Below are 20,062 nucleotides of genomic sequence, written 5' to 3'. Positions count from 1 at the left end.
GTATCTCACCACGAAATTAAGTGCTGTCCACAGTGCACACTACACACAAGTCGAAACCACAAGTCAAAACATACCTTATAAAGGTCTCCTTCTGTCTCTTTTCCTCTCCTCTCCCTTCGCCCCCTGCCCCCCCCCACCGGATTTACAGTCCTCCTGGGAACGCCCTGTTTTTGAACTGGCCTTTCCCACCCAAACTCTGCCTAAAACCAAAGTCCTGCATTGATCAGCTGGTCGTATTGATTCTGACCCCCTCGGGAAGAGGAAGAAGGAAGGAGCTGGACTGCAGGGAGACCAGCAGGGCCTCACCTTGAGAGATGGCTGGAGCCCCCACCCAGCAGGTAAGTCTGTCCTCTGCTCCACCTGGCTTCTGCCCCAACTTTGCATCCTTGCTTTGGGGATCAGCCTGGCCTTCAGTGGAACAGGGGGGGGAGAAGGTGGGTTAAACCATTGCTCCCCAACAAAGACAGTGATCAAGGCGGAAGGCTTTGGGCTTGAGAGGAAGAAGTAAAAAAGAGATTTTTAAACCACAGATCTCCCCACACTAAAATTGTTTTAACTCCTTCCAAATCTGTCTCTCTCTTTTTAAAATTTTAGTATAAATTATGCCAATTGGGGGAATGAAATCAGGAAAAACAACAACCAGGGATGGCCCGATGCTGTTATTCGCTTGGCTATACCCCCCCCCCCCCCGGGAAGAGAAGGGAAACTGGGCCAGCACTTGAGCTGTCTCTGGGTCCCCTTTTTCAGGATCCAGTGACGTTTGAGGAAGTGGCGATCTACTTTTCTGCAAAAGAGTGGGAAACGCTGACCGACTGGCAGAGGAGCCTCTACCGGGATGTCATGAAGGACAACTACGAAGCCCTGGTGTCTCTAGGTAGCTCTTTTTCACTGGAAAGGAAAGGAAATAGCAAGATAGTAAGAGATAGCAAAGCCAAAAGTGCAGAAACACACACACACGCACACACACACACACACACACACCCCGAGGAGGGCAGCGAAAGGGCAGGATTCACCCCATCTCTTTCTCTTTTGGCCCCCAGGTCTCGCCGCGCAGCCCCCCAGCGTCCTCCTGGAGATCGGAGCCTGGGAGGAGCCCTGTGCGGGGAGAGCACAGTTCCCAAAGTCCAGAGAGGATTCAAAGGACAATTTGGGGGGTACGTCTGAAGCTGCAGATCCCTGGAGAGGGTTGCCTTCCCTGGAGGCAGGAGGAGAAATCAAAATGATGCTTCCAACCATCTGCAGGGCTGGTTTTTTCAATTGCAGAGAAGTTGGGGATTTCTGCGGCGGGAGTGTGAATAATTTGGGGGGGGGGGCAGGGAAGTCTTGCAGACCGCCAGCTCACAACGGCCTGGTAGAATCAAAGGAGGGGATCTTAGAGGTCACTTAGTTCAACCCCTGGCTCAGTTCAGGAGATCTCTGACTGCCAAAGGAGAACTTGCCACGTTGTGTTGGTAGGACACCCCCTCCCTCCCCCAGTGTCAACTGCAGCGTTGCAACTGGCCGTACCCAGATGCTTTGTAACACTCCCCCCCCCCATGATGGCCATTTTGTGACAACTCCGAAAGGTGCCATTTCTCCCTGCTCCAAATTATACCGTATTTTTTCCCTCGTGCATCTGCGTAATGCTTTTGTTCGGTCTCTTGTCCCCGCAGGTGGCCAGCCGACCGTTAAAGAGGAGCCGGCCCTTGATGGAGATGACACGGGGCTGCCGTGCTGTCCACTGGCCCGGAAGGGGAGCCAGCACCATCGGTCCCTCTGTGAGCAGCCCGGGTGGATGGGAGGCTCCCTCGGGCCTGATTCTGCAGTAAATGGAGCAGCCGGTCTGTCTCCTGGGGACGTGGGGCTCAAGCGGGAGAACTGCAGCCTGGCAGGTGAGCAGGCTGTGCCGGTGGAATTTCAGGCTGCACCTCGAGGGGCTGGGGAAAGCGGTTTCCGGCCCCTGAGTGTCACTGCCCCCCAGCCAGGCACCCATGAGGAGATGCTGCTGATCTGCACCCAATGCCAGAAATGTTTTCCCATCCATTCTGCTCTCCGCATCCCGACGGTGGTGCCCCGTGGAGCATTGGGGCAGGTGTGCCCTGAATGTGAGCGCGGCCACATTAAGAGCCCGCCGACCCCTGCTGAACCCCCAAGCCGAGCCGGGGTGTTGCCCCCCTGCTCCTGTGCACACTGCTCCACGCTGAGTGTCCGCCCGAGGGGGGTCCTCAAGGAGGAGAGGCCCTACAAGTGCGGGAAGTGTGAGAAGACCTTCCGATATGCCCACGAGTACAGCTGGCACCAGAAAGTGCATGCCGGAGAGAAGACCTACAAGTGCAGCACCTGTGCCAAAGTCTTCCGGCACCAGCAGGAGCTGATGTGGCACCAGCGCACCCACACGGCCGAGTGGCCCCACAAATGTGGCACCTGCGGGAAGAACTTCCGCTTCAAGCAAGAGCTGGCGTGGCACCTGAAGACCCACTCTGTGGAGCGCCCGTACAAATGCCCCGAGTGCGAGAAGAGCTTCCGGTACAAGCAGGAGTTCATGTGGCACCAGCGGGCCCACGTGGGCGACCGGCCGTACAAGTGTCCGGAGTGCGAGAAGAGCTTCCGCTTCAAGCAGGAGTTCACCTGGCACCAGAGGAGCCACGCTGGAGAGAAGACCTACCGGTGTCCCGGCTGCGAGAAGAGCTTCCGCTACAAGCAGGAGTTCGTCTGGCACCAACGGATCCACACTGGGGAGCAGCCGTACCCCTGCGCCTCCTGCAGCTCCACCTTCACCTGCCGGCAGGAGTACATGCGCCACCAGCGGCTGCACGACGGGGAGAAGCCCTACCAGTGTCCCCACTGTGAAAAGACTTTCCGTCGGGGCTCCACCCTCATCCGGCACCGGCGCGTCCACATGGGCGAAGGGCCCTTCAAATGCCCCCACTGCCAGCGGGCCTTTGGCCAGAGCACCAACCTCCTCAAGCACCAGCGGACGCACGGCCTGAAGAGCCAGCCGCTGCAGGCCGCCTCAGACTGGCGTCCCTGCCTGCAGGACAGTGTGCCCAGCGTGCTCAGCCTGAAGACAGTTTCAGGGGGGGCCCTGCTCCTGCTAAACCTGCCAGACCCCAACTGCGGGAGGGATCCGGGGGCTAAGCCCGATGCGTGGGAGCCTCAGATGTGACCTGATTCATTCTGATGGCATCTTTAGCGTGGGAATGTTGGCATTCCTAAAGAGTTGGATTGAGTCCACCATGCATCACACCTGCCCCAACTCAGGACCCCAGGAAAGGAAGGCCCTCAACTCCGTTCAGTTGAAGCGATAGGGTCTTTTACTACCGTTTTTTTCCCTACCTTTTCCATGCGATCAGAGAATCTGGGATGTTACGATGGTAGGAAAAACAATCATTTTTCGCAAGAATCTCATTTAGATGTTAACGAGCGTTCTATTATTGTATTTATTTACAGAAAGCTTTTGTAAAAAAATAAAAATAAAGTTCCCATGACCTACTCTGCGCCCAGCTAAACAACTTTGGAGTTTTATATTTGATGATTGATTGATTGATTGATTGATTGATTGGTTGGTTGGTTGGTTGGTTGATGGATGGATTGCTATCCTTCGTTCTCTGCGATGTACCCGTTGCCAGTTCAGGCCCGTGGTTTAGAGGATGATATCCAGGCGAACAATGGAAGACGCACAATCAGAATTTCGGCCTTCCTTATCGCTGAAATAATGGTCCAAATTTCAGAGTGACGTTTTCTTTTCCTTAGTCTGCTTTTGGAATTGTAGAATGCAAGAGTTTGGAAGAGATCCTGAAGCATCCACAAAGTCCAGGGTTTCTCAGCTTTGGCAACTTTAACTCCTGCTTGAGCAGGGGGCTGGACTAGAAGACCTCCAAGGTCCCTTCCAGCTTCTATTCTATTCTATTCTATTCTATTCTATTCTATTCTATTCTATTCTATTCTATTCTCTATATTCCACTCCATTGCATATATTCTATTCTATTCTATTCTATTCTATTCTATGATGCGGGGATTCCAATTCCCAGAATTTAGGGAGCACTGGGTTATCTACCAGAAGGGGGCGCTAAAACCTTCTTGACCAGATGGAACCCTTGAATCTTCTGTTTCTTATCAGCAAGGATGCAGAAGATCAAAGCTACTTTGGTGGGCTGGCAGTTTGACACCCCTGATATAGATATATAGATATATTGTACACACATGCACATACACACAAACACACACTTTACATACTCCTCTAGAAGTGCTCAGTTTGGGAACTAGGAGGCCAGAGGGAGGCTGCAGAGAAATAAAAAGGAGGGCCCCCGGAAACAATCGCCCATCGTTCCCAACCATTAAATCAGTTTGAAAACATTCCAGGGAGATGAGGAATAAATTTTCAAGTGCTCTCAGGTAGATGAAAGAAACCCTTGCAGGGGTTTTACTCGTGGTGAGAAGAAAAACCTACAATGGTGCCTTAATAAGCATCCCTGCAAAGAAAGTTCTCTGGGCACACATGTTCCCACGGTCAGTTGGGTGTGTGTATGAACATGGGGACGGCACCACAGTGGCTGAGGATAAAGTAATAATCCAGGTGGAGCCAAGGAAGGGGCTGCAGGCCACTTCTTCAGTGACAAAAAACGTGCTCATTGTAACGAAAACTCAACTTTTCCAACATTGTGCGTCCACTTTTCATTTTTTATAAAATATCAGAGCTCTTTCCAATTCTGGGTGGGGCGCTAATGGGCTTCCTGTCTGATTTGCCCACTTAGTGCTGACCCGGCTCCTTCCCAGCGCTTTCTTCCTCCTGTTGTTAAGGATCTGGGCAAGCAGTTTGGCCAAAGGCCGGTTCAGCCCCTCCTTTCCCAGACACAGTAATCAGCAACGGGAAGAAGGCTTCAATCAGAACACAGCTGGAAGGGACCTTGGAGGTCTTCTAGTCCAGCCCCCTGCTCAAGCAGGAGACTCTTCACCCTTTCAGATAGGTGGCTGTCCAGTCTTTTCTTAAAAATCTCCAGTGACTAAGCACCTACAACTTCTTGTGGCGAGCTGTTCCACTGGTTAATTGTTCTCACTGTCAGGAAGTTTCTCCTTAATTCCAGGTTGCTTCTCTCCTTGAAAAGTGAATGAAAGACAGTAGGAAGGACATCAAATTTAGTTTCAGTTCAATTACTTTTTGTTAAAGAAGTGCATAGGGACTGCCACCTTTGCAGAACAAATCCTTCGCAGCCAGCTTTCCTTACCAGATGCACACTCAAAATTCAATCAGGAAATGGTAATAAATTCACAATGAAGGAAGGGAAAAAACTCACTGAAAATAGACGTCTGTCTGTTTTATGAGTCTGATTTTTTTTATCATTTTTAAAATTAGAAACCTCAGTTACTGCAGGCTTGTGTTTTCTTTCTTTCTTTCTTTCTTTCTTTCTTTCTTTCTTTCTTTCTTTCTTTCTTTCTTTCTTTCTTTCTTTCTTTCTTTCTTTCTTTCTTTCTTTCTCTTTTCCTACTTGGCCAAAGTTTACATCTGGCTCTGAAGATTAGAGGTTATAGTGCACATTATTTGCTGCTCCAGCCTTCCCACTTATTTTTACAATGAGACCTGGGCGTTGACTGGGCACAAGGATCGAAAGGAAACCTGGGTTAAGTGTTTATGCAGGCCTATCCTTTCTTCACCCCCACCCCCCCACCCCGCCCCTGGCTACACAATGGCAGGAAGCCCAGGGATGGATGTTTGCTCCAAGTATCTAATCTCTCTCTCCCCCTCCTTCCTCAGTTGGGTCCATTACCACCACCACCCCAAAAAAAAGCTTGTGCTATCCTTGTGCTATCCCATTTTCTCTCCAAGCCCACCCACTGCCCCCCTTCACACTTGTTTAAGCATAACATCTTAAAATTACTGGTTCTTCCTAGTCCATCCCTGCCATCGTCCAGAGAAGGACAATGGGGATGATCAGAGAATTGAACACCAGCCTTGCAAGGTGGTGGAAGAACATGGGATGGTCTGCCTTGAGGACTGTTGGCCATGAGTCAAGCTGGTAGCATTTCTTCAAGAGGATTTCTGCAGAATGTGGACAAGCTCTGTCAAACCATGAGCAACTTTGGGATTGCAACTTTCATCATCCCTGACAACATGGCCAAAAATCAAGGAAGATGAGTCTAGTCCTACATCGTCAAGGAACTCATCTATGTGACTCGATGGCTCACATCCTGATGGCATTTGGGAAGCTAATGAAGGCCTTGCTCAATGTTTCTCAAGAAGAGGTGTAGAGTTCAACTCCCAGAATTCCCCAGCCGGCTTTGCTGGAAGTTGAAGTCTACAGCTCTTCAAGTTGTCAAGGTTGGGAAACAACCTAGTCAGTCTCCACACTTATGTGGCTTCCCCCTCGTCCTGCCCTAAGTGCGGAGACTAACTAGGTTAATGTTTCTCAACCTTTTACCTCTTCTGGTATTGTTCTTGGTTTTTTTTAATCGTAAACCCTACCCCAAAACTTGTTAGGAGTTGGGTGACCACTACGTTGCTTAAATAAATATGCTCAAAGTGGCTGTAAAATACAATCTCATAAGTCCTTTATTCTCTTGATTGTTGTTGCTGTTTTTTGCATTTAACAGTGTTCCAAATAATTATAACTTGACAGTCAAAGATTACATCTTTTAGCGTTTCCCATACCTGGTTTGCAATTATACCTATTGTTGCAGCGATGGTAGGGAAGATACAATGCAGGGCTGTTGTTCCTTTAATTAAAGGTTTCTTTGCTAAAGCTCTTACTGTAGGTTGATTGCTCCCAATTGATTGTGACCGGAGGGGTTAGTGGATCCCTTCCTTCTGGCCACTTCATTGGTTTTTCTTAATTAAGTTGTGTTGTCTTCTATTCTTGGGATGAATGTGGAAGCTTTAAGTGCTACTTTTCGTTTTATTTCGACGGTACCATTTTGCTAGGGAAAAAAAATGCAAAGAATGCCAGAAAGAGAAGTAAAAAAAAACAAAAAACAGTAATTAAAGTTTCCTTCCTCCTGGGCTAACCCAAACTGATTGGTGCAATTAAGAGAGACTTTAAGGTGCTATTCATCACTAACACCCACTTGTGAGCCACAGGCAACAACGCAGCAAGAAGAAGAAAAAATTGATGGAAGGGTTTGTAAGGCGCTTGAGTAAATAGAAGTTAGCCAGCAATTCTCTCCTGCGGAAGAGGGGAAAAATACTCCTCTGTGACACCTGTGGAATGGCTGCCTGTCCTTCCTGCATTCAGAGTATGGAGGAAAAAACAACAACATAACTTAATGCATGAAACTGATTGATTTGTGCCATCAATCAGAGCTCTTAGTTCCTTGTGTGTCCGATCATACCTGGCCAATAATTCAATTCAATTCAAGTCTAGTCTAGTCTAGTCTAGTCCAGTCTAGTCCAGTCTAGTCTAGTCTAGTCTAGTCTAGTCTATTTCTATTCTACTCTGTTCTTCATTTCTCCTATTCCATTCCTATTCTACTTTACTCTATTCATTACTCATTCCAGTCCAGTCCAGTCCAGTCTAGTCCAGTCCAGTCCAGTTCAGTCTATTTCTATTCTACTCTGTTCTTCATTTCTCCTATTCTTATTCTACTCTATTCTAGTCTAGTCTAGTCCAGTCTATTTCTATTCTACTCTGTTCTTCATTTCTCCTATTCTATTCCTATTCTACTCTACTCTATTCATTACTTTATTCCATTCCATTCCATTCTATTCCACACAGGTGGACTTTGTCCAGGATGATCTGTCCCCAGCTTGGTCCTTCAGGACTTCCAATGGTGCCTCTGTCATGGCTGTAATTGAGTTTCTCCACCTTCTTTTTCCTTATCCAGCATAATAGGCCTTTCAAGAGAATTGAGTCTTTGCATCGATCAGCTGACGGATCATGTGCTACCAAGTTGCTATTGGTATTGGTATTGGTTGGTATTGATCCTTAGTGACCAGGTAGGTGGGCCTTGTCCAGGATCTTGTTTCCTTTAATTCCAACAACAGGCTGGGAATCACCGGCCCAAGAAATCAACATTTCCCTGCAGACGTGATTATTGGAGGGATTTCTACATTCCCAGGATCGGTCCTTTCTATGTTTGGCACATCTGCCAAGATGCTGCTAAAAAAAGGAACTTCTCCTTCTCAGGGACCAAATCCAGAGAGGAAAAACAGCCCTGGGAAGCTCCTGTAATACCATTCCCAACCCAAATTTGAAAGTTATTTTGGGGAGGGGGAGAGGATGCTGCGTGAGGCAATGGGTGCTGATCTGCCTCACCAGTCTACTCCAGCTTGTTAGGGACCAGCCATCATCGGCAGCCCCTCAAACAGCCTGGGTTCACTCCATAAACCAAAGCCATGACTTGGCTTTGGGAAAAGCTTGGAGGTTTTTGTGCGTGTCCTGCAAATGCATCCTCTTTCTAGCCTTTCTGGTTACCGAAGGGAAAAGAGAAACATATTCCTGGATCAGGCACGTTCAGCTGAGCATGCTGTTGTGTGAGCTCAGCCACATGGATTCCTAAACTAGGATTGGAAGCTTAACCGTATTGTGCAACTGTCAGCCCTGAGGGGTTTAACTGAATAAATCATAGTGTGTGAGATCATGGCTTAACGTGACTGCCTCTCTCCATTCTCTTTGTCTCTGTTCCCATTGGGTCCCATCATTCCAAAGCAATTTGCCCCAGGGAGAAAGAGCTTGGGGGTCCACAGAGCAAAGAGTTCTGCTAAACATCATCACTGTTTGTGTATTTGGAATCAGCCGCTCCACCTTTCGAGATCTTATGAGAAGTTGGAACCAATTTGGAAAAGTGGCCTGTTCCATATCATGCTTGTCAGTTTTATATCTCGGAGTCTGGAGCTTGCAAATTTATCTGGCAGGATCTTTTAATTAGCCCTTGGCTTGTTTAAAAAAAAAAAAAAACTCTCCTGCAAAATAAACACATTTTTTGATCTATTGAATTTCTCTCTTCACAGGACATGCTAGTCTTTCCCAAAACAAACCTTGGGATGGCTGCCCCCCACCCCCACCCCCTTTCTACAGGAAGAGCATGGCTGCGTTGCTCTCCATTTCAGCCTAGTCCGTGTATTGTGTGAATCCGATCGAAGGGCAGCAAAGTGGAAAGAGGTGGTCTTGTGAGCTTTTAAAAAACAAGTGCAAAGGGGTGTGATGTTTCTCTGGTTTTTCTTTTTCGCGTTTCTTGAAAAAAACATCCCCAAAGGGATCTTAGCTGCTCCCTTCCAACTATTCTATTCTATTCTATTCTATTCTATTCTATTCTATTCTATTCTATTCTATTCTATTCTATTCTACTCTACTCTACTCTACTCTACTCTACTCTAAATCTGAAGTCTTTGGAGGATAGGTAGGGTAAATTGTCCTCCGTCTTTTCTCCCGTGTCCTACCAGTGGTCCCTGGGAAGGATTAAAACCTGATCTCAACACTTTTACCAGGAAGAGAACCAAGACCTCGGGCCAGTTGACTAAATTTATCTCTCTGCAGCTGGCCAAGAGGTGTGTGTGTCTCTGTCTCTTTCTAGTGTGTGTACTATATATATGCTTGTTTTTAATCCCAGCAAATGCTCCCCGATGCTGGTTGGTATTCTCAGCTTCCTTCTTTGCTTTCCACAGAGAGTTGACTAATTGTGGTGCCTTCCTCCCCGTGCCTCATCTTGCTTTCTTCTCCAAAAGTCCTTCATCTCCTGGAAGGCTGTCAGCAGGAAGGCAGGTTCCTGTTTGTGTCTGCTGGCCCAGAGAAGGGTGACCTCCTTGCTCTCGGCTCCTTGGTGACCCTGGCGGGGCTCCACCAGAGCAGCCTCTCTTTGCAAAACATCCCTTCCCAGGGAACAATAGCCTGGCCAGCCCTGGCCCACCAAGGCCTTCGGGATCAGGGGACGGGGAAGAAGAGAGGGTCAGCTGGCCCATGAAGTGTGTAGAGCACTCTTTCCCACTCTTTGGGCAACATTAGGTTAGGCAGGCTTCCACTCCCAGAATTCCCCAGCCGGTATGAGGAATAGAATAGAATAGAGTAGAGTAGAATACAGAATACAGAATACAGAGTAGAGTACAGAGTATAGAACAGAATAGAATAGAATAGAATAGAATAGAATAGAATAGAATAGAATATGGAATGGAAAGGAAAGGAATGGAATGTAATAGAATAGAGAATAGAAAATAGAATAGAATAGAATATTAAATAGGACAATAGAATAGAACAGTAGAATAACAGATTAGAATAGAATAGAATAGAATAGAATAGAATAGAATAGAATAGAATAGAATAGAATAGAATAGAAGGGACCCTGGAGGTCTTCTAGTCCAAACCCTCCCCCCCCCCCCGCTCGGGCAGGAAACCCTATACCATTTCAGACAAATGATTGTCCAATCTCATAATACATTAATATTATGGGAAAGTCAGTTCTGATCGGATGTTAGAAAAAACTTTCCTAAAAGGGCATTTGCCTTTTAGAACCTGCAACTCCGAGGTCCCTTGGATGTATGCAAGCGTTTTGAGATGCTATAATTTAGGGTCTGAGCTAAATTGGTCTCCATAACCTCAGTCACCTCTTCAAACTCTAGCGTTCTGTGATTGATGTGGAGAAATCTCAGCCGTGTCTAAAGGCAGCTCCAACGCTCCCATTAAAAGGCAGCTTTAAATCACGGCAATTCTTAACCTCAGCTGTCTGGGGCACAGGCTCTAATGATAAAGCATAGCGGTTTACCGATGCTGGGTCTGTGCCAGGCCCCTGGATGCCTGTAAGTGGGCAGCTGTTACCTAGTTAAACTCTAGATATCTACAAAAGGAGCCTTAATCTGGATCACCCTTTCCACGGGCAGCCTCCACACAAGATGCCCAAACCAAGATTTTCATCAGGTCGAGCATCATAAAACCAGTGTGTGTGTATGTGTGTGCGTGTGTGGGGGGGGAAATGAATGGATGTCAGGCTGATTCCTCTTTGAAATCAAAGCCCCCCAACCCACAAAGGAAAGCCACAAGATAACAAGGGGGGGGAAGACTCTATTTTGCAGAGTCAAAGCACAAGGCAGCCACAGACTTCAAAGACGAGACCCTTTGAATCTTGCCATTCACTTTCCCTTCCTGAAAGGAAAAGCCAGAAATCCCCCCTCACCCCCCCCCATTCTTCCTGTTTACGATCCAAGATGGATGCAGTCGGGATCTTTCCCGGCTGCTTCAGGTTTGCGGCGTTTGAGGGCTCATCCCTCACATCCCCTGACAAAGATGCTCTGAGACTTCCTTTTTATGCCATCTTCCCACCGGGTTGCCCTCCTCCTGCCCAGCACTGCTCCAGTGTTACCTTATCAATCAGAATAAAGCTGGAAGGGACCTTGGAGATCTTCTAGTCCAACCCACTGCTCCAGCAGGAGACCCTATACAGGGGTGTCAAACTGCCGGCCCGCGGGCTGGATGCATCATAGCGAAAACGCACCCACTCCATTGCCGGCACTGGAAAAAAAGTTGCGATATGTCACGACATGTCACGTGACATTGTGAGTTTGACACCCCTGCTCTATAACATTTCAGATAGGTGGCTGTCCAGTCTCTTCTTAAAAGCCTCCAGTGATGGAGCACCTACAACTTCTGGAGGCAATTCTGTTCCACTGGTTAATTGTTCTAACTGTCAGGAAGTTTCTCCTTAGTTCTAGGTTGCTTCTCCTTGATTAGTTTCTACCCGTTGCTTCTGTGCTTTGGAGAATAGCTTGACTCCCTCTTCTTTGGGGCAGCCCCTGAGATATTGAAATACTGCTATCATGTCACCCCTAGTTCTTCTCTTCCTTAGATTGGACATAGCCAGTTCCCCCACAATCATTCATCAACTATTTTAGCCTCCAGCCCCCTAATCATCTTTGTTGATCTTCTCTGCACTCTTTCTATCTAGAGTCTCAGCATCTTTTGGCTGGCTGGGGAACTCTGGGAGTTGAAGTCCACATCTGCAACCTGCCAAGGGTGAGAATTGCTGGCTGAGGCTGTGGTTTGCCCAATGCTTTGTTCAGTTGACAGACCATGGTTTAACCAAGCATGGCTTAGGCCAATGGGGTGCAATGCATTCCAGCGAATTCCTCCTAAAGAGACAAACTTTTTGACAATCGTAGGGTCAACATTTAACCCATCCACCAAACAAGTAGAAATGGGAGCATTCCTAGAGGAATACACCCCCCTCACGCACCCCAATTGTTTTCCACCTTCTGCAGGACTCCTCCAATTGGGTTTGAAGAGCCATCTCTCTTCCTTCAGGGAGAGGAAATTAGCAGCAGGAATGGCAAAACGGCAGCTTCCACCTGAGTTAAGTGTTAATTAAAATCCGATCACCTTCCTGAATAGGGGCAGGAACCTGGCTACCCTGGGGGTATTTGTAGAAATTAGAAGATTGTGGTTTTTTTCCCCCTTTAGTGCCCATTGGGGAAAAAGTAGTAAAATTGCCACACCTGGTTTGCAGAGGGAGATTGCTATCAGGTGCTCCCATTGTTAAGCTTCTGCAGGTATGAGAATGGTTTCCCTCCAGGGATGGACGATTCATTTTTGGCAGTACATGGAGGTCAAAAGGGGCCCTTGGGCAGACAAATCCAAGCTTGTCTTCCAGGTGTGGCTTACTAAGGTTTTATAAAGTGGTACTAATACTTCACGTGGTTTTGATTCTACGCCTCTGTTTATGCAACCAAGGGTTGTATTGGCTTTTTAGGCGGCTTCCGCACACTGCTGGTTCGTGTTTAAGTGATTGTCCACATAAAACTACAAGACAGCTTTTTTCTCTCTCTTTTTGATGGATGTAATATGCTGTCAGGGTCTTTCAGAATAAGGGTAGTAAACGGGGCAGAAGGGGTCAAAAAAGTCAAACAGTCCATTGCATTCACACAACTGATGACCCCAGTGGTGGGATTCAAATAGGTGAACCACCGGTTCTCTGTGTGGATGCCGCTTCCGGAAGTCCATTCTGGGCCTGGGCAACAAAAAATTAGCTACTGGTTTTGCAGAACTGGTGCGAACCAACTGGATCCCACCACTGGATGACCTGCTCTTTTTCTGTTATGTGTTGGGCTGAGGTTTTGATCATGAAGGGCTGCACTGAGAAGCCCCAACAATTTTTTTGAGCATGAGAACTTCTGTGTTAGTAACCTGTGGGTTTGGGGTTTTTTTTACGCAAAACTAAACTGAAAGGTCTGATGCTTCCTTGGCAAAGTGGTTTTTACAAACAGGGGAGAGTTTTGGAAACTAAGGATGGGCACAAGGGATACAAATCTAATTTTAAAAAAAGTAAATTCTGTGTTTATTATCTTGCAGCCATTAAGAGTCCCGGTGCTACAGAGCCAGATTCCAGTTCCCACTTTGGTCTCCCACTTGGCAAAAAGAATCGGAATTCTCCTTGCAGAAGTTCACACGCTCCAGCCCAGGAGCCTCAGCATCCCGTGGGAGTCCCAAGAAATGGGCCTTGTATCCTGAAGTGTGTGCCGGGGGTGGGGGATGGGGGGTGTCCGCTTTCCTTTCTCTCACAACAGGGATGTGCAACTGTTTTTTCAGGCCAGGAGTGACACTCCTCTTATTGCCTTGCATTGCACAAGTCTCCTGTGTCCCTCAACCTTTCAGAATGGTAATGCTTTTTCCGAATGGCAAAAGAAATTTAAACCTCTCATTTATCTTCTGTGAACAGAACAGAACATAGAATAGAATAGAATAGAATAGAATAGAATAGAATAGAATAGAATAGAATAGAATAGAATATGGAATGGAATGGAATGGAATGGAATGGAATGGAATAGAATAGAATAGAATAGAATAGAATAGAATAGAATAGAATGGAATAGAATAGAATAGAATAGAATAGAATAGAATAGAATAGAATAGAATAGAATAGAATAATGGGAATGGAGAATGGAGAATAGGAATAGAATAGCAGTTGCATTTATATCTCTTCGTTCAGTCTTGATGGATCCTTAGGAAAGATTTAAGAGCTCAAATGCCTGGCGGTTTACTGTTTGGGTCTCCTGTCTTTCAAAACTTCGGTGCTTCTTACTTGATTTTGGGAGGGCAATTTCATCCTCCATCTACTGCTGGAGTTTAAAATAGACCGGCTGGATTGTCAAATGGGGTGAAGGAGGTCAGTCCTCCTCTCGACCCTTTTCACACTCCCTCCCTCCCACCCACGGACAGATCCCAGAGCCAAGACGTCTCTGTTGCCATTTCAGCCATCACCCTCTTATCGCCTTCCTCCTTCAGGGAATGCAATTTGGCAGGCCTTGGAAAAACACCAGGGAAGGGAAAGAAAAACAGCTCAGGAGGGTCCGGGGGCAGCAAAGACCCTCCTCGCCCTCAGCAAATGGGAGAGAGGCCAACTGCAACATCGAAGCTCTCCATTGGAAATGTAGGCACCGATCAGCCCTAAAATGTTTTAGGTAGCCCTTGACTTATAGCAGTTTATTTAGTGACGGTTCAAAGTTATGTCACCGGAAAAAAGGAACTTATGACCGTTTTTCACACTTGTAGCTTCCCCGTGGTCACCCGATCAAAATTCGGACACTTGGCAACTGACTCGTATTTATGACGGTTGCAGCGTCCTGGGGTCACGTGATCCCCTTTGGCGAGCTTCTGACGAGCCCAGTCAGTGAGAAATCCAGATTCAGTTAACAACCGTGTTATTAAGAAATGCAACTGTGGCAAGAAAAGTTGTCAAATGGGACAAACTCATTTAACAAATGTTTGACTCAGCAACATTAAATTTTGGGTTGTAATTTGAGGACTACTTGCATTTCAACACAGTGCAAAAATTGGCTTTGCAATGCCTCCATTTTTGTGGTCTAGGGTTTCCTGCCCGAGCAGGGGGGTGGACTGGAAGACCCCCTAGACCTCTTCCAACTCGGTTATTCTAAATTCTTCCTTAACCAGCCCCACACTAAGCATCACAAGGTCCCTCTTCCTTCCCCCCCCCACTCCCCAGCTTGCAGAGCAGGACATAACTAGAGGATGGTTCAGGCATGCACCTCGGTGTGCAGCTTTGTGGCATCGTTCCATTTCTGCTGCCCTGCGAATGTGGGAAGGGGATTTATAGCCTCTTGTTGTGGGGTTCTCACAGGGAGGGGGGGTCCCAGCCCTGTTGCTGTGCCCTGACGAATGAATGGGGCATCCGGTTTGGAAAATTCCCACACAGAGGCCAGGAAGAACCAACAGGAGCCTCCCTTGTGCCTTCTTAGGGCTTTCTGAATCCTCTTTGTGTCTCGGGAGGTGTGCGGGGAGGGGAGGGTGTTCGCAGTGACAACCGACAACCCGGCAGCTCAGGGCCCAGATGGGAGACCAGCTTGGCTTGCAAAGATCTGAACGCCCACTTGAAGGCGTCAGAGAGCTCCGTTGAGCCATTAGTGGTCATCTGAATATTTTTTATTATTATTATTTTTTTGCAGCCGGAGCAGGCAGCCAAAATCTTTTTGGTGTCTCTCACCAGAACGTCAAATGAACTCCCACCCCCCAAAAAACATAAGACTTTCAGCAGCCAAGGATTTGAATTGAAGATTTGAGCAGGTCTTTCTGGCTCCTCCTTCTTATTTAGGCTGGGTCCTTCTCTTGCACCCGCACAGCTCATTTGCATGCCCAGAGGCCTTGGCACAAAAGGGCTATTTTGGGGGTTCCAACTGGCCCGGAAAAAAGAAAAGCACTAAAAACTCGCAGCAACTTGAAAAACATATATTAGTTGGTCTAACGGAGGCATTTCCCCCTCTGTGGATTTTTTTTTTACCTTCCCTGCCCATCACCTGTTCTTGTGTCTTGTAAAAGAGAAAGCGTGCAGCAGAGATTGTAGTGCAAGCCTAAGCGACTAAGGAGAAATTCCCTGGCGATGAGAACAATTAGCCAGTGGAACGACCTGCCTCCAGAAGTTGTGGATGCTCCATCACTGGAGGCTTTCAAGGAGAGACTGGCCAGCCACTTGTCAGAAATGGTAGACAGAGTCTCCTGACTGAGCAGGGGGTTGGACTAGAAGACCTCCGAGGTCCCTTCCAACTCTGGGATTTTCTTATTCAGACGTGCCCGGGGGGGGGGGCGAGGCGGGCTTCTTCCCTCGGCTCGCATCGGGACGCGGGTGGGGGCGACTGGAGCGCGCCCGGTGCAGCTGCCTCCCGTCGGGGAAGGCGCTCCCTCCCTCCCACCCCCAGCCCCCCTCCCAGCGAAGGGCGGGGTCAGGCGCGGAGCCCTCTTTAAGCGCCCTGGGCGCGCCGGCGGCAGCAGCAGCAGCCTGGCTGGGCGGCCGTCGGAGGGGCCGATCGGAGGGCGGCATGGAGGACCAGGACTACGCCTACGACGAGGAGCCGTCGGGCAACTGGAGCGAGGCCGGGGGGCTGGGGGGCTGCTTCTGGGAAGAGGCCGAGACGGACTGGGAGCTCTCCTTCTCGCTGCTGCCCGTGCTCTACATGCTGGTCTTCGTGCTGGGGCTGTCGGGCAACGGGCTGGTGCTGCTGACCGTCTGGAGGGGCGCGCCGGCCAAACGGCGCCCGGCCGACGCCTACATCGGCAACCTGGCGCTGGCCGACCTGGCCTTCGTGGTGACGCTGCCGCTGTGGGCCGCCTACACGGCGCTGCGCTTCCACTGGCCCTTCGGCTCGGCGCTCTGCAAGCTCAGCAGCTACCTGGTGCTGCTCAACATGTTCGCCTCCGCCTTCTGCCTGGGCTGCCTGGGCTTCGAGCGCTACCTGGCCATCGTGCACGCCCTGCCGCGCTCGGCCGGACGGACGGCAGCCTCTTGCTCGGCCTCCTGGCGGCCGCGCGCCTCCCGGCTGCTCTCGCTGGCTGCCGTCTGGCTGCTGGCCGGCTTGCTGGCGCTGCCGGCCCTGCTGCTGCGCCGGACGCGGCTGAGCCCCCGCGACGGCGGCAACGGCTCGGCGCTGGAGTGCGACATGGATTTCAGCGGCTGGGCCGGCAGCGCCGAGGAGGCAGCCCGCTGGCTGGCGGCGCTGAGCCTGGCCACGACCGCGCTGGGCTTCGTGCTGCCGCTGCTGCTGCTGACGCTGTGCTACTGCTGCATCGGCGCCGCCGTCAGCCGCCACTTCCGACGGCGCGCCCGGCAGGAGGAGAGCCGGCGGGGGCGGCGGCGGCGGCCGCTGCGCATCATCGTGACGCTGGTGGCCGTCTTCGCCCTGTGCTGGCTGCCCTTCCACCTGCTGAAGAGCCTCTACGTGCTGGCCTGGGTGGGCGCGCTGAGCCTGCCCTGCGCCTGGCTGGAGCTGATCCTGCGCCTGCACCCCTACACCACCTGCCTGGCCTACGTCAACAGCTGCCTCAACCCCTTCCTCTACGCCTTCTTCGACGGCCGCTTCCGCGCCCAGTGCCTGCTGCTGCTCGGCCTCCGACGGCCCCGCCGCGGCCCCGCCGGCTCCGTCTCCTCCACGCTCAGCGGCCAGACGCAGAAGTCGGAGCTGCCCTCCTCGGGCACCAAGGTGTAAAGGACGGGACGGGATCGCCAAGCCGGCGCCCGCCTGGTCCGCCCCGTCTTGAGACTTTCCCTTGCCTGGCTTCGGACTGGTTTCCTCTCGCGACCCCCCGGGGGACTCACCGTTTCGGGGCAGGTCCTTGCGGTGGACAGCTCCCTTGTACCCAATAAAGGCTTCTCTTTCTCTTCGGTGGGGGGAAAAAAAACGAGAGTCGGTTCTTTTCTAGCTGTTTCGGGCTGGCGCGGCGTTTTGTTTTTTTTTTTTAAAAAAAGCGGGAGGGGTGAAGTTCCTCCAGTGGGGGGGAAGCGGGGAATGCCCGAAGCGAAGGGGTTTTTCCCTGCGGAGAGGCGAGGCCAAGCTGGATTCAGAATGACAGAATAAGAGAGTTGGAAGGGACCTTGGAGGTCTTCTAGTCCAACCCCCTGCTCAAGCAGGAGACCCTGTGCCATCTCTGACAAGTGGCTGTCCAGTCTCTTCTCAAAAGCCTCCAGTGATGGAGCACCCACAACTTCTGAAGGCAAGCCGTTCTATTGGTTGGTTGTCCTGCCAGAGATTTTTCTCCACAACTCCAGGTTGCTTCTCTCCTTCAGAAGTGAACTGAAGACTCCTTGCAGTGCAGTGGAAAGGACATCAAATTTAGTTCCAATCCTGCCCTTAAAAAGAGGCTTAAAAAACACCCAGGTCTAATTCCCCAAAGTTCTTAATTTCTAAGAACTTGTTCCTTTGAAGGGTGCTGATTTTGAGAGGAAAGGATAAATATGTGTCAGATAAGGAAAGGAAGGGAAATCAGCTTCAGTCTGTGCTCCTTAGCATCTCCAAATAATCACACAGTCTTGGGATATACATGCACCCCTGTACCCCAAAATGGTAGATTTTCCCAGCCTGTGTATGTCCCCAGAAGTCTGGATCCCAACCTCCAGCTTTCCTGGTAATGGGTCTTGCTAGTTAGGCAATTCTAGGAGTACAAAATCCACACATCTAGAGATGGTTTGGTTGGGAAACGCCCTTGTATGACAAACCTCCATCCTACTGTTCCTAGATCGGTTGGATCTAAATTCTCATTGCCCCCGTCTGGCTAGGAAATACAACTATCGTCCAAGTGGGATTGTTTTGAATGCAATTGATGGAAGACTTCTGCTGTCGTTCCAGCGTCACACTTACCAGGTTTGACCTGCACTCACAAGCAGCTATTTTGGAAAAGAGAAGCAGCAAGCAAAAGAGGTGTAGCAGGGCTGACCTGAGCAAGGCAAAATGGGGAGGCTGGGAGAACCCCGGAAAGACTGCACAAAGCCACCCTGTTCTGTGCCTCTCCTGGGAAGCTGCCCTGTCCCACATCTGCAGGGCATCTCCCCAAGGGAGCCAAGAGACAGATGACAAGGCTTCAGTGTCCCAAGGCAAGGGAAAACTTGGCAACCTTTGGGGTTCAGCCCCAGATGCGACCTGCATGTCCCCGGTTCCACTGTTTCCCCCCCCTCTTGGCAAGAGGCAGAGGAGAAACAGCTCAGGCTTTCTCATCTCGTGAAGGAAAAAGGGGGCTTGCAGACAGTAGCGAGGACTAGGAAGAGAATGCAGAGAATCTCTCCTACATGACGCACCGCTGTGGGGAGGTGTGTGCCAGGGGGTAAGCACCCTTCAACTTGCATTGGAGACTGTCTGGGGAATGGGGTGCCATGTGGACAGGGGGTACCTCCAAAAAGCACCGCTGCTGAGCTCCAGTCCTGGGGAAGCTGGCAGTTGGGACAATGAATCGTCTCAGCTGCCCAGCTTTTCACGAAGGCTCTTTCATCAGCCAGGCGCAGATCTAAGCAGCTGCACCCTCCATCACAAAAGGGGTACAGTGATAAGGGTGGTGGGAAGAGAGTGGGGGGGAAGGAATGTCTTAGCAGCTGGGAGAGGAGGTTTGGGAGGTTCAGCCACCGAGGGATGGAGAAATACATCAGGTTGGAGAAGCATCCCCTGGACCCACCTACAGAAGCAAATAAGATTGCACCAGGCTGCTGATTGGAAGGCCTACAGGAGATTTTAAAAATTTAAAAAGCTCTCTAGATGCTTGGGATTACAGCCCCCCATTTCTAGTCATTAGTCAGTCTCCTTGAAGGGAAGCACTGGCTACTCCCCCATTCTAGATCAGCTTCCCAGATACAAGAGATGGACCAACTTCCGTAACAACAGTTTACAACCGGTGGGAGTCACCTTTTTGTGACCATGTACGTATTTCAGAAAAGCAAGGATGGCAGTGGGCAGGCCCATCACTCAAGGTGGAGGAATTTTATAAAGTTTTTGGATTCTATTCAGGGGATTTGTCTTTTTCTTTAAAACGTACGTTAATGCAGAATATATTTTAAGAGCGTACCACTAATCTCAGAAGAGCTGGAAGAGTTCCTGATTTTCGGGGACTCTTCAAAAGCGGCTCAAGGAATGCAGAAAAGAATTTCAGGAATCAACTGGGTGCAAATCTAGAATGTAGGCTGCCTGTTCTCTTGTTCATATCTTTCTCTAGAACCGAAGAGCTTAATCAAAACGCTTCATACCACGTGCATATAGATTTGAGAAATCAAGGCTTTGATTGTGGCCACATCAGAAAGGGCACGTTACACTTCTTTTGTCCAGCGTGAGATCTTGGGCTAAAAACCTGCTTGTTAACTGGTCTCTTGTGTGTCAAGCTAGCCCATAAAACTGTGCATCCTTTTC

General features: G+C 49.6%; 2 protein-coding genes across 2 annotated transcripts; both read left to right on the top strand.

Moving 5' to 3' along the window:
• The first annotated feature begins 314 nt into the window (after positions 1-314).
• Positions 315-3,145, top strand: LOC107285447 (zinc finger protein 436-like). Its single transcript, XM_029283665.1, has 4 exons — positions 315-338; positions 748-937; positions 1,041-1,097; positions 1,653-3,145. The coding sequence occupies exons 1-4, from the start codon at positions 315-317 to the stop codon at positions 3,143-3,145; spliced, it is 1,764 nt and encodes a 587-aa protein (XP_029139498.1).
• A 13,074-nt stretch (positions 3,146-16,219) lies between these two features.
• On the top strand, positions 16,220-17,383 carry LOC107285481 (apelin receptor-like). Its single transcript, XM_015813668.2, has one exon. The coding sequence runs from the start codon at positions 16,220-16,222 to the stop codon at positions 17,381-17,383; it is 1,164 nt and encodes a 387-aa protein (XP_015669154.2).
• The last annotated feature ends 2,679 nt before the right edge of the window (positions 17,384-20,062 follow it).

This window comes from Protobothrops mucrosquamatus, unplaced genomic scaffold (genome assembly GCF_001527695.2).
Source record: "Protobothrops mucrosquamatus isolate PMUCROS unplaced genomic scaffold, P.Mucros_1.0 scaffold180, whole genome shotgun sequence".
Classification (NCBI taxonomy): Eukaryota; Metazoa; Chordata; class Lepidosauria; order Squamata; family Viperidae; genus Protobothrops; species Protobothrops mucrosquamatus.
This window is presented reverse-complemented; position numbering and strand designations above follow the sequence as displayed.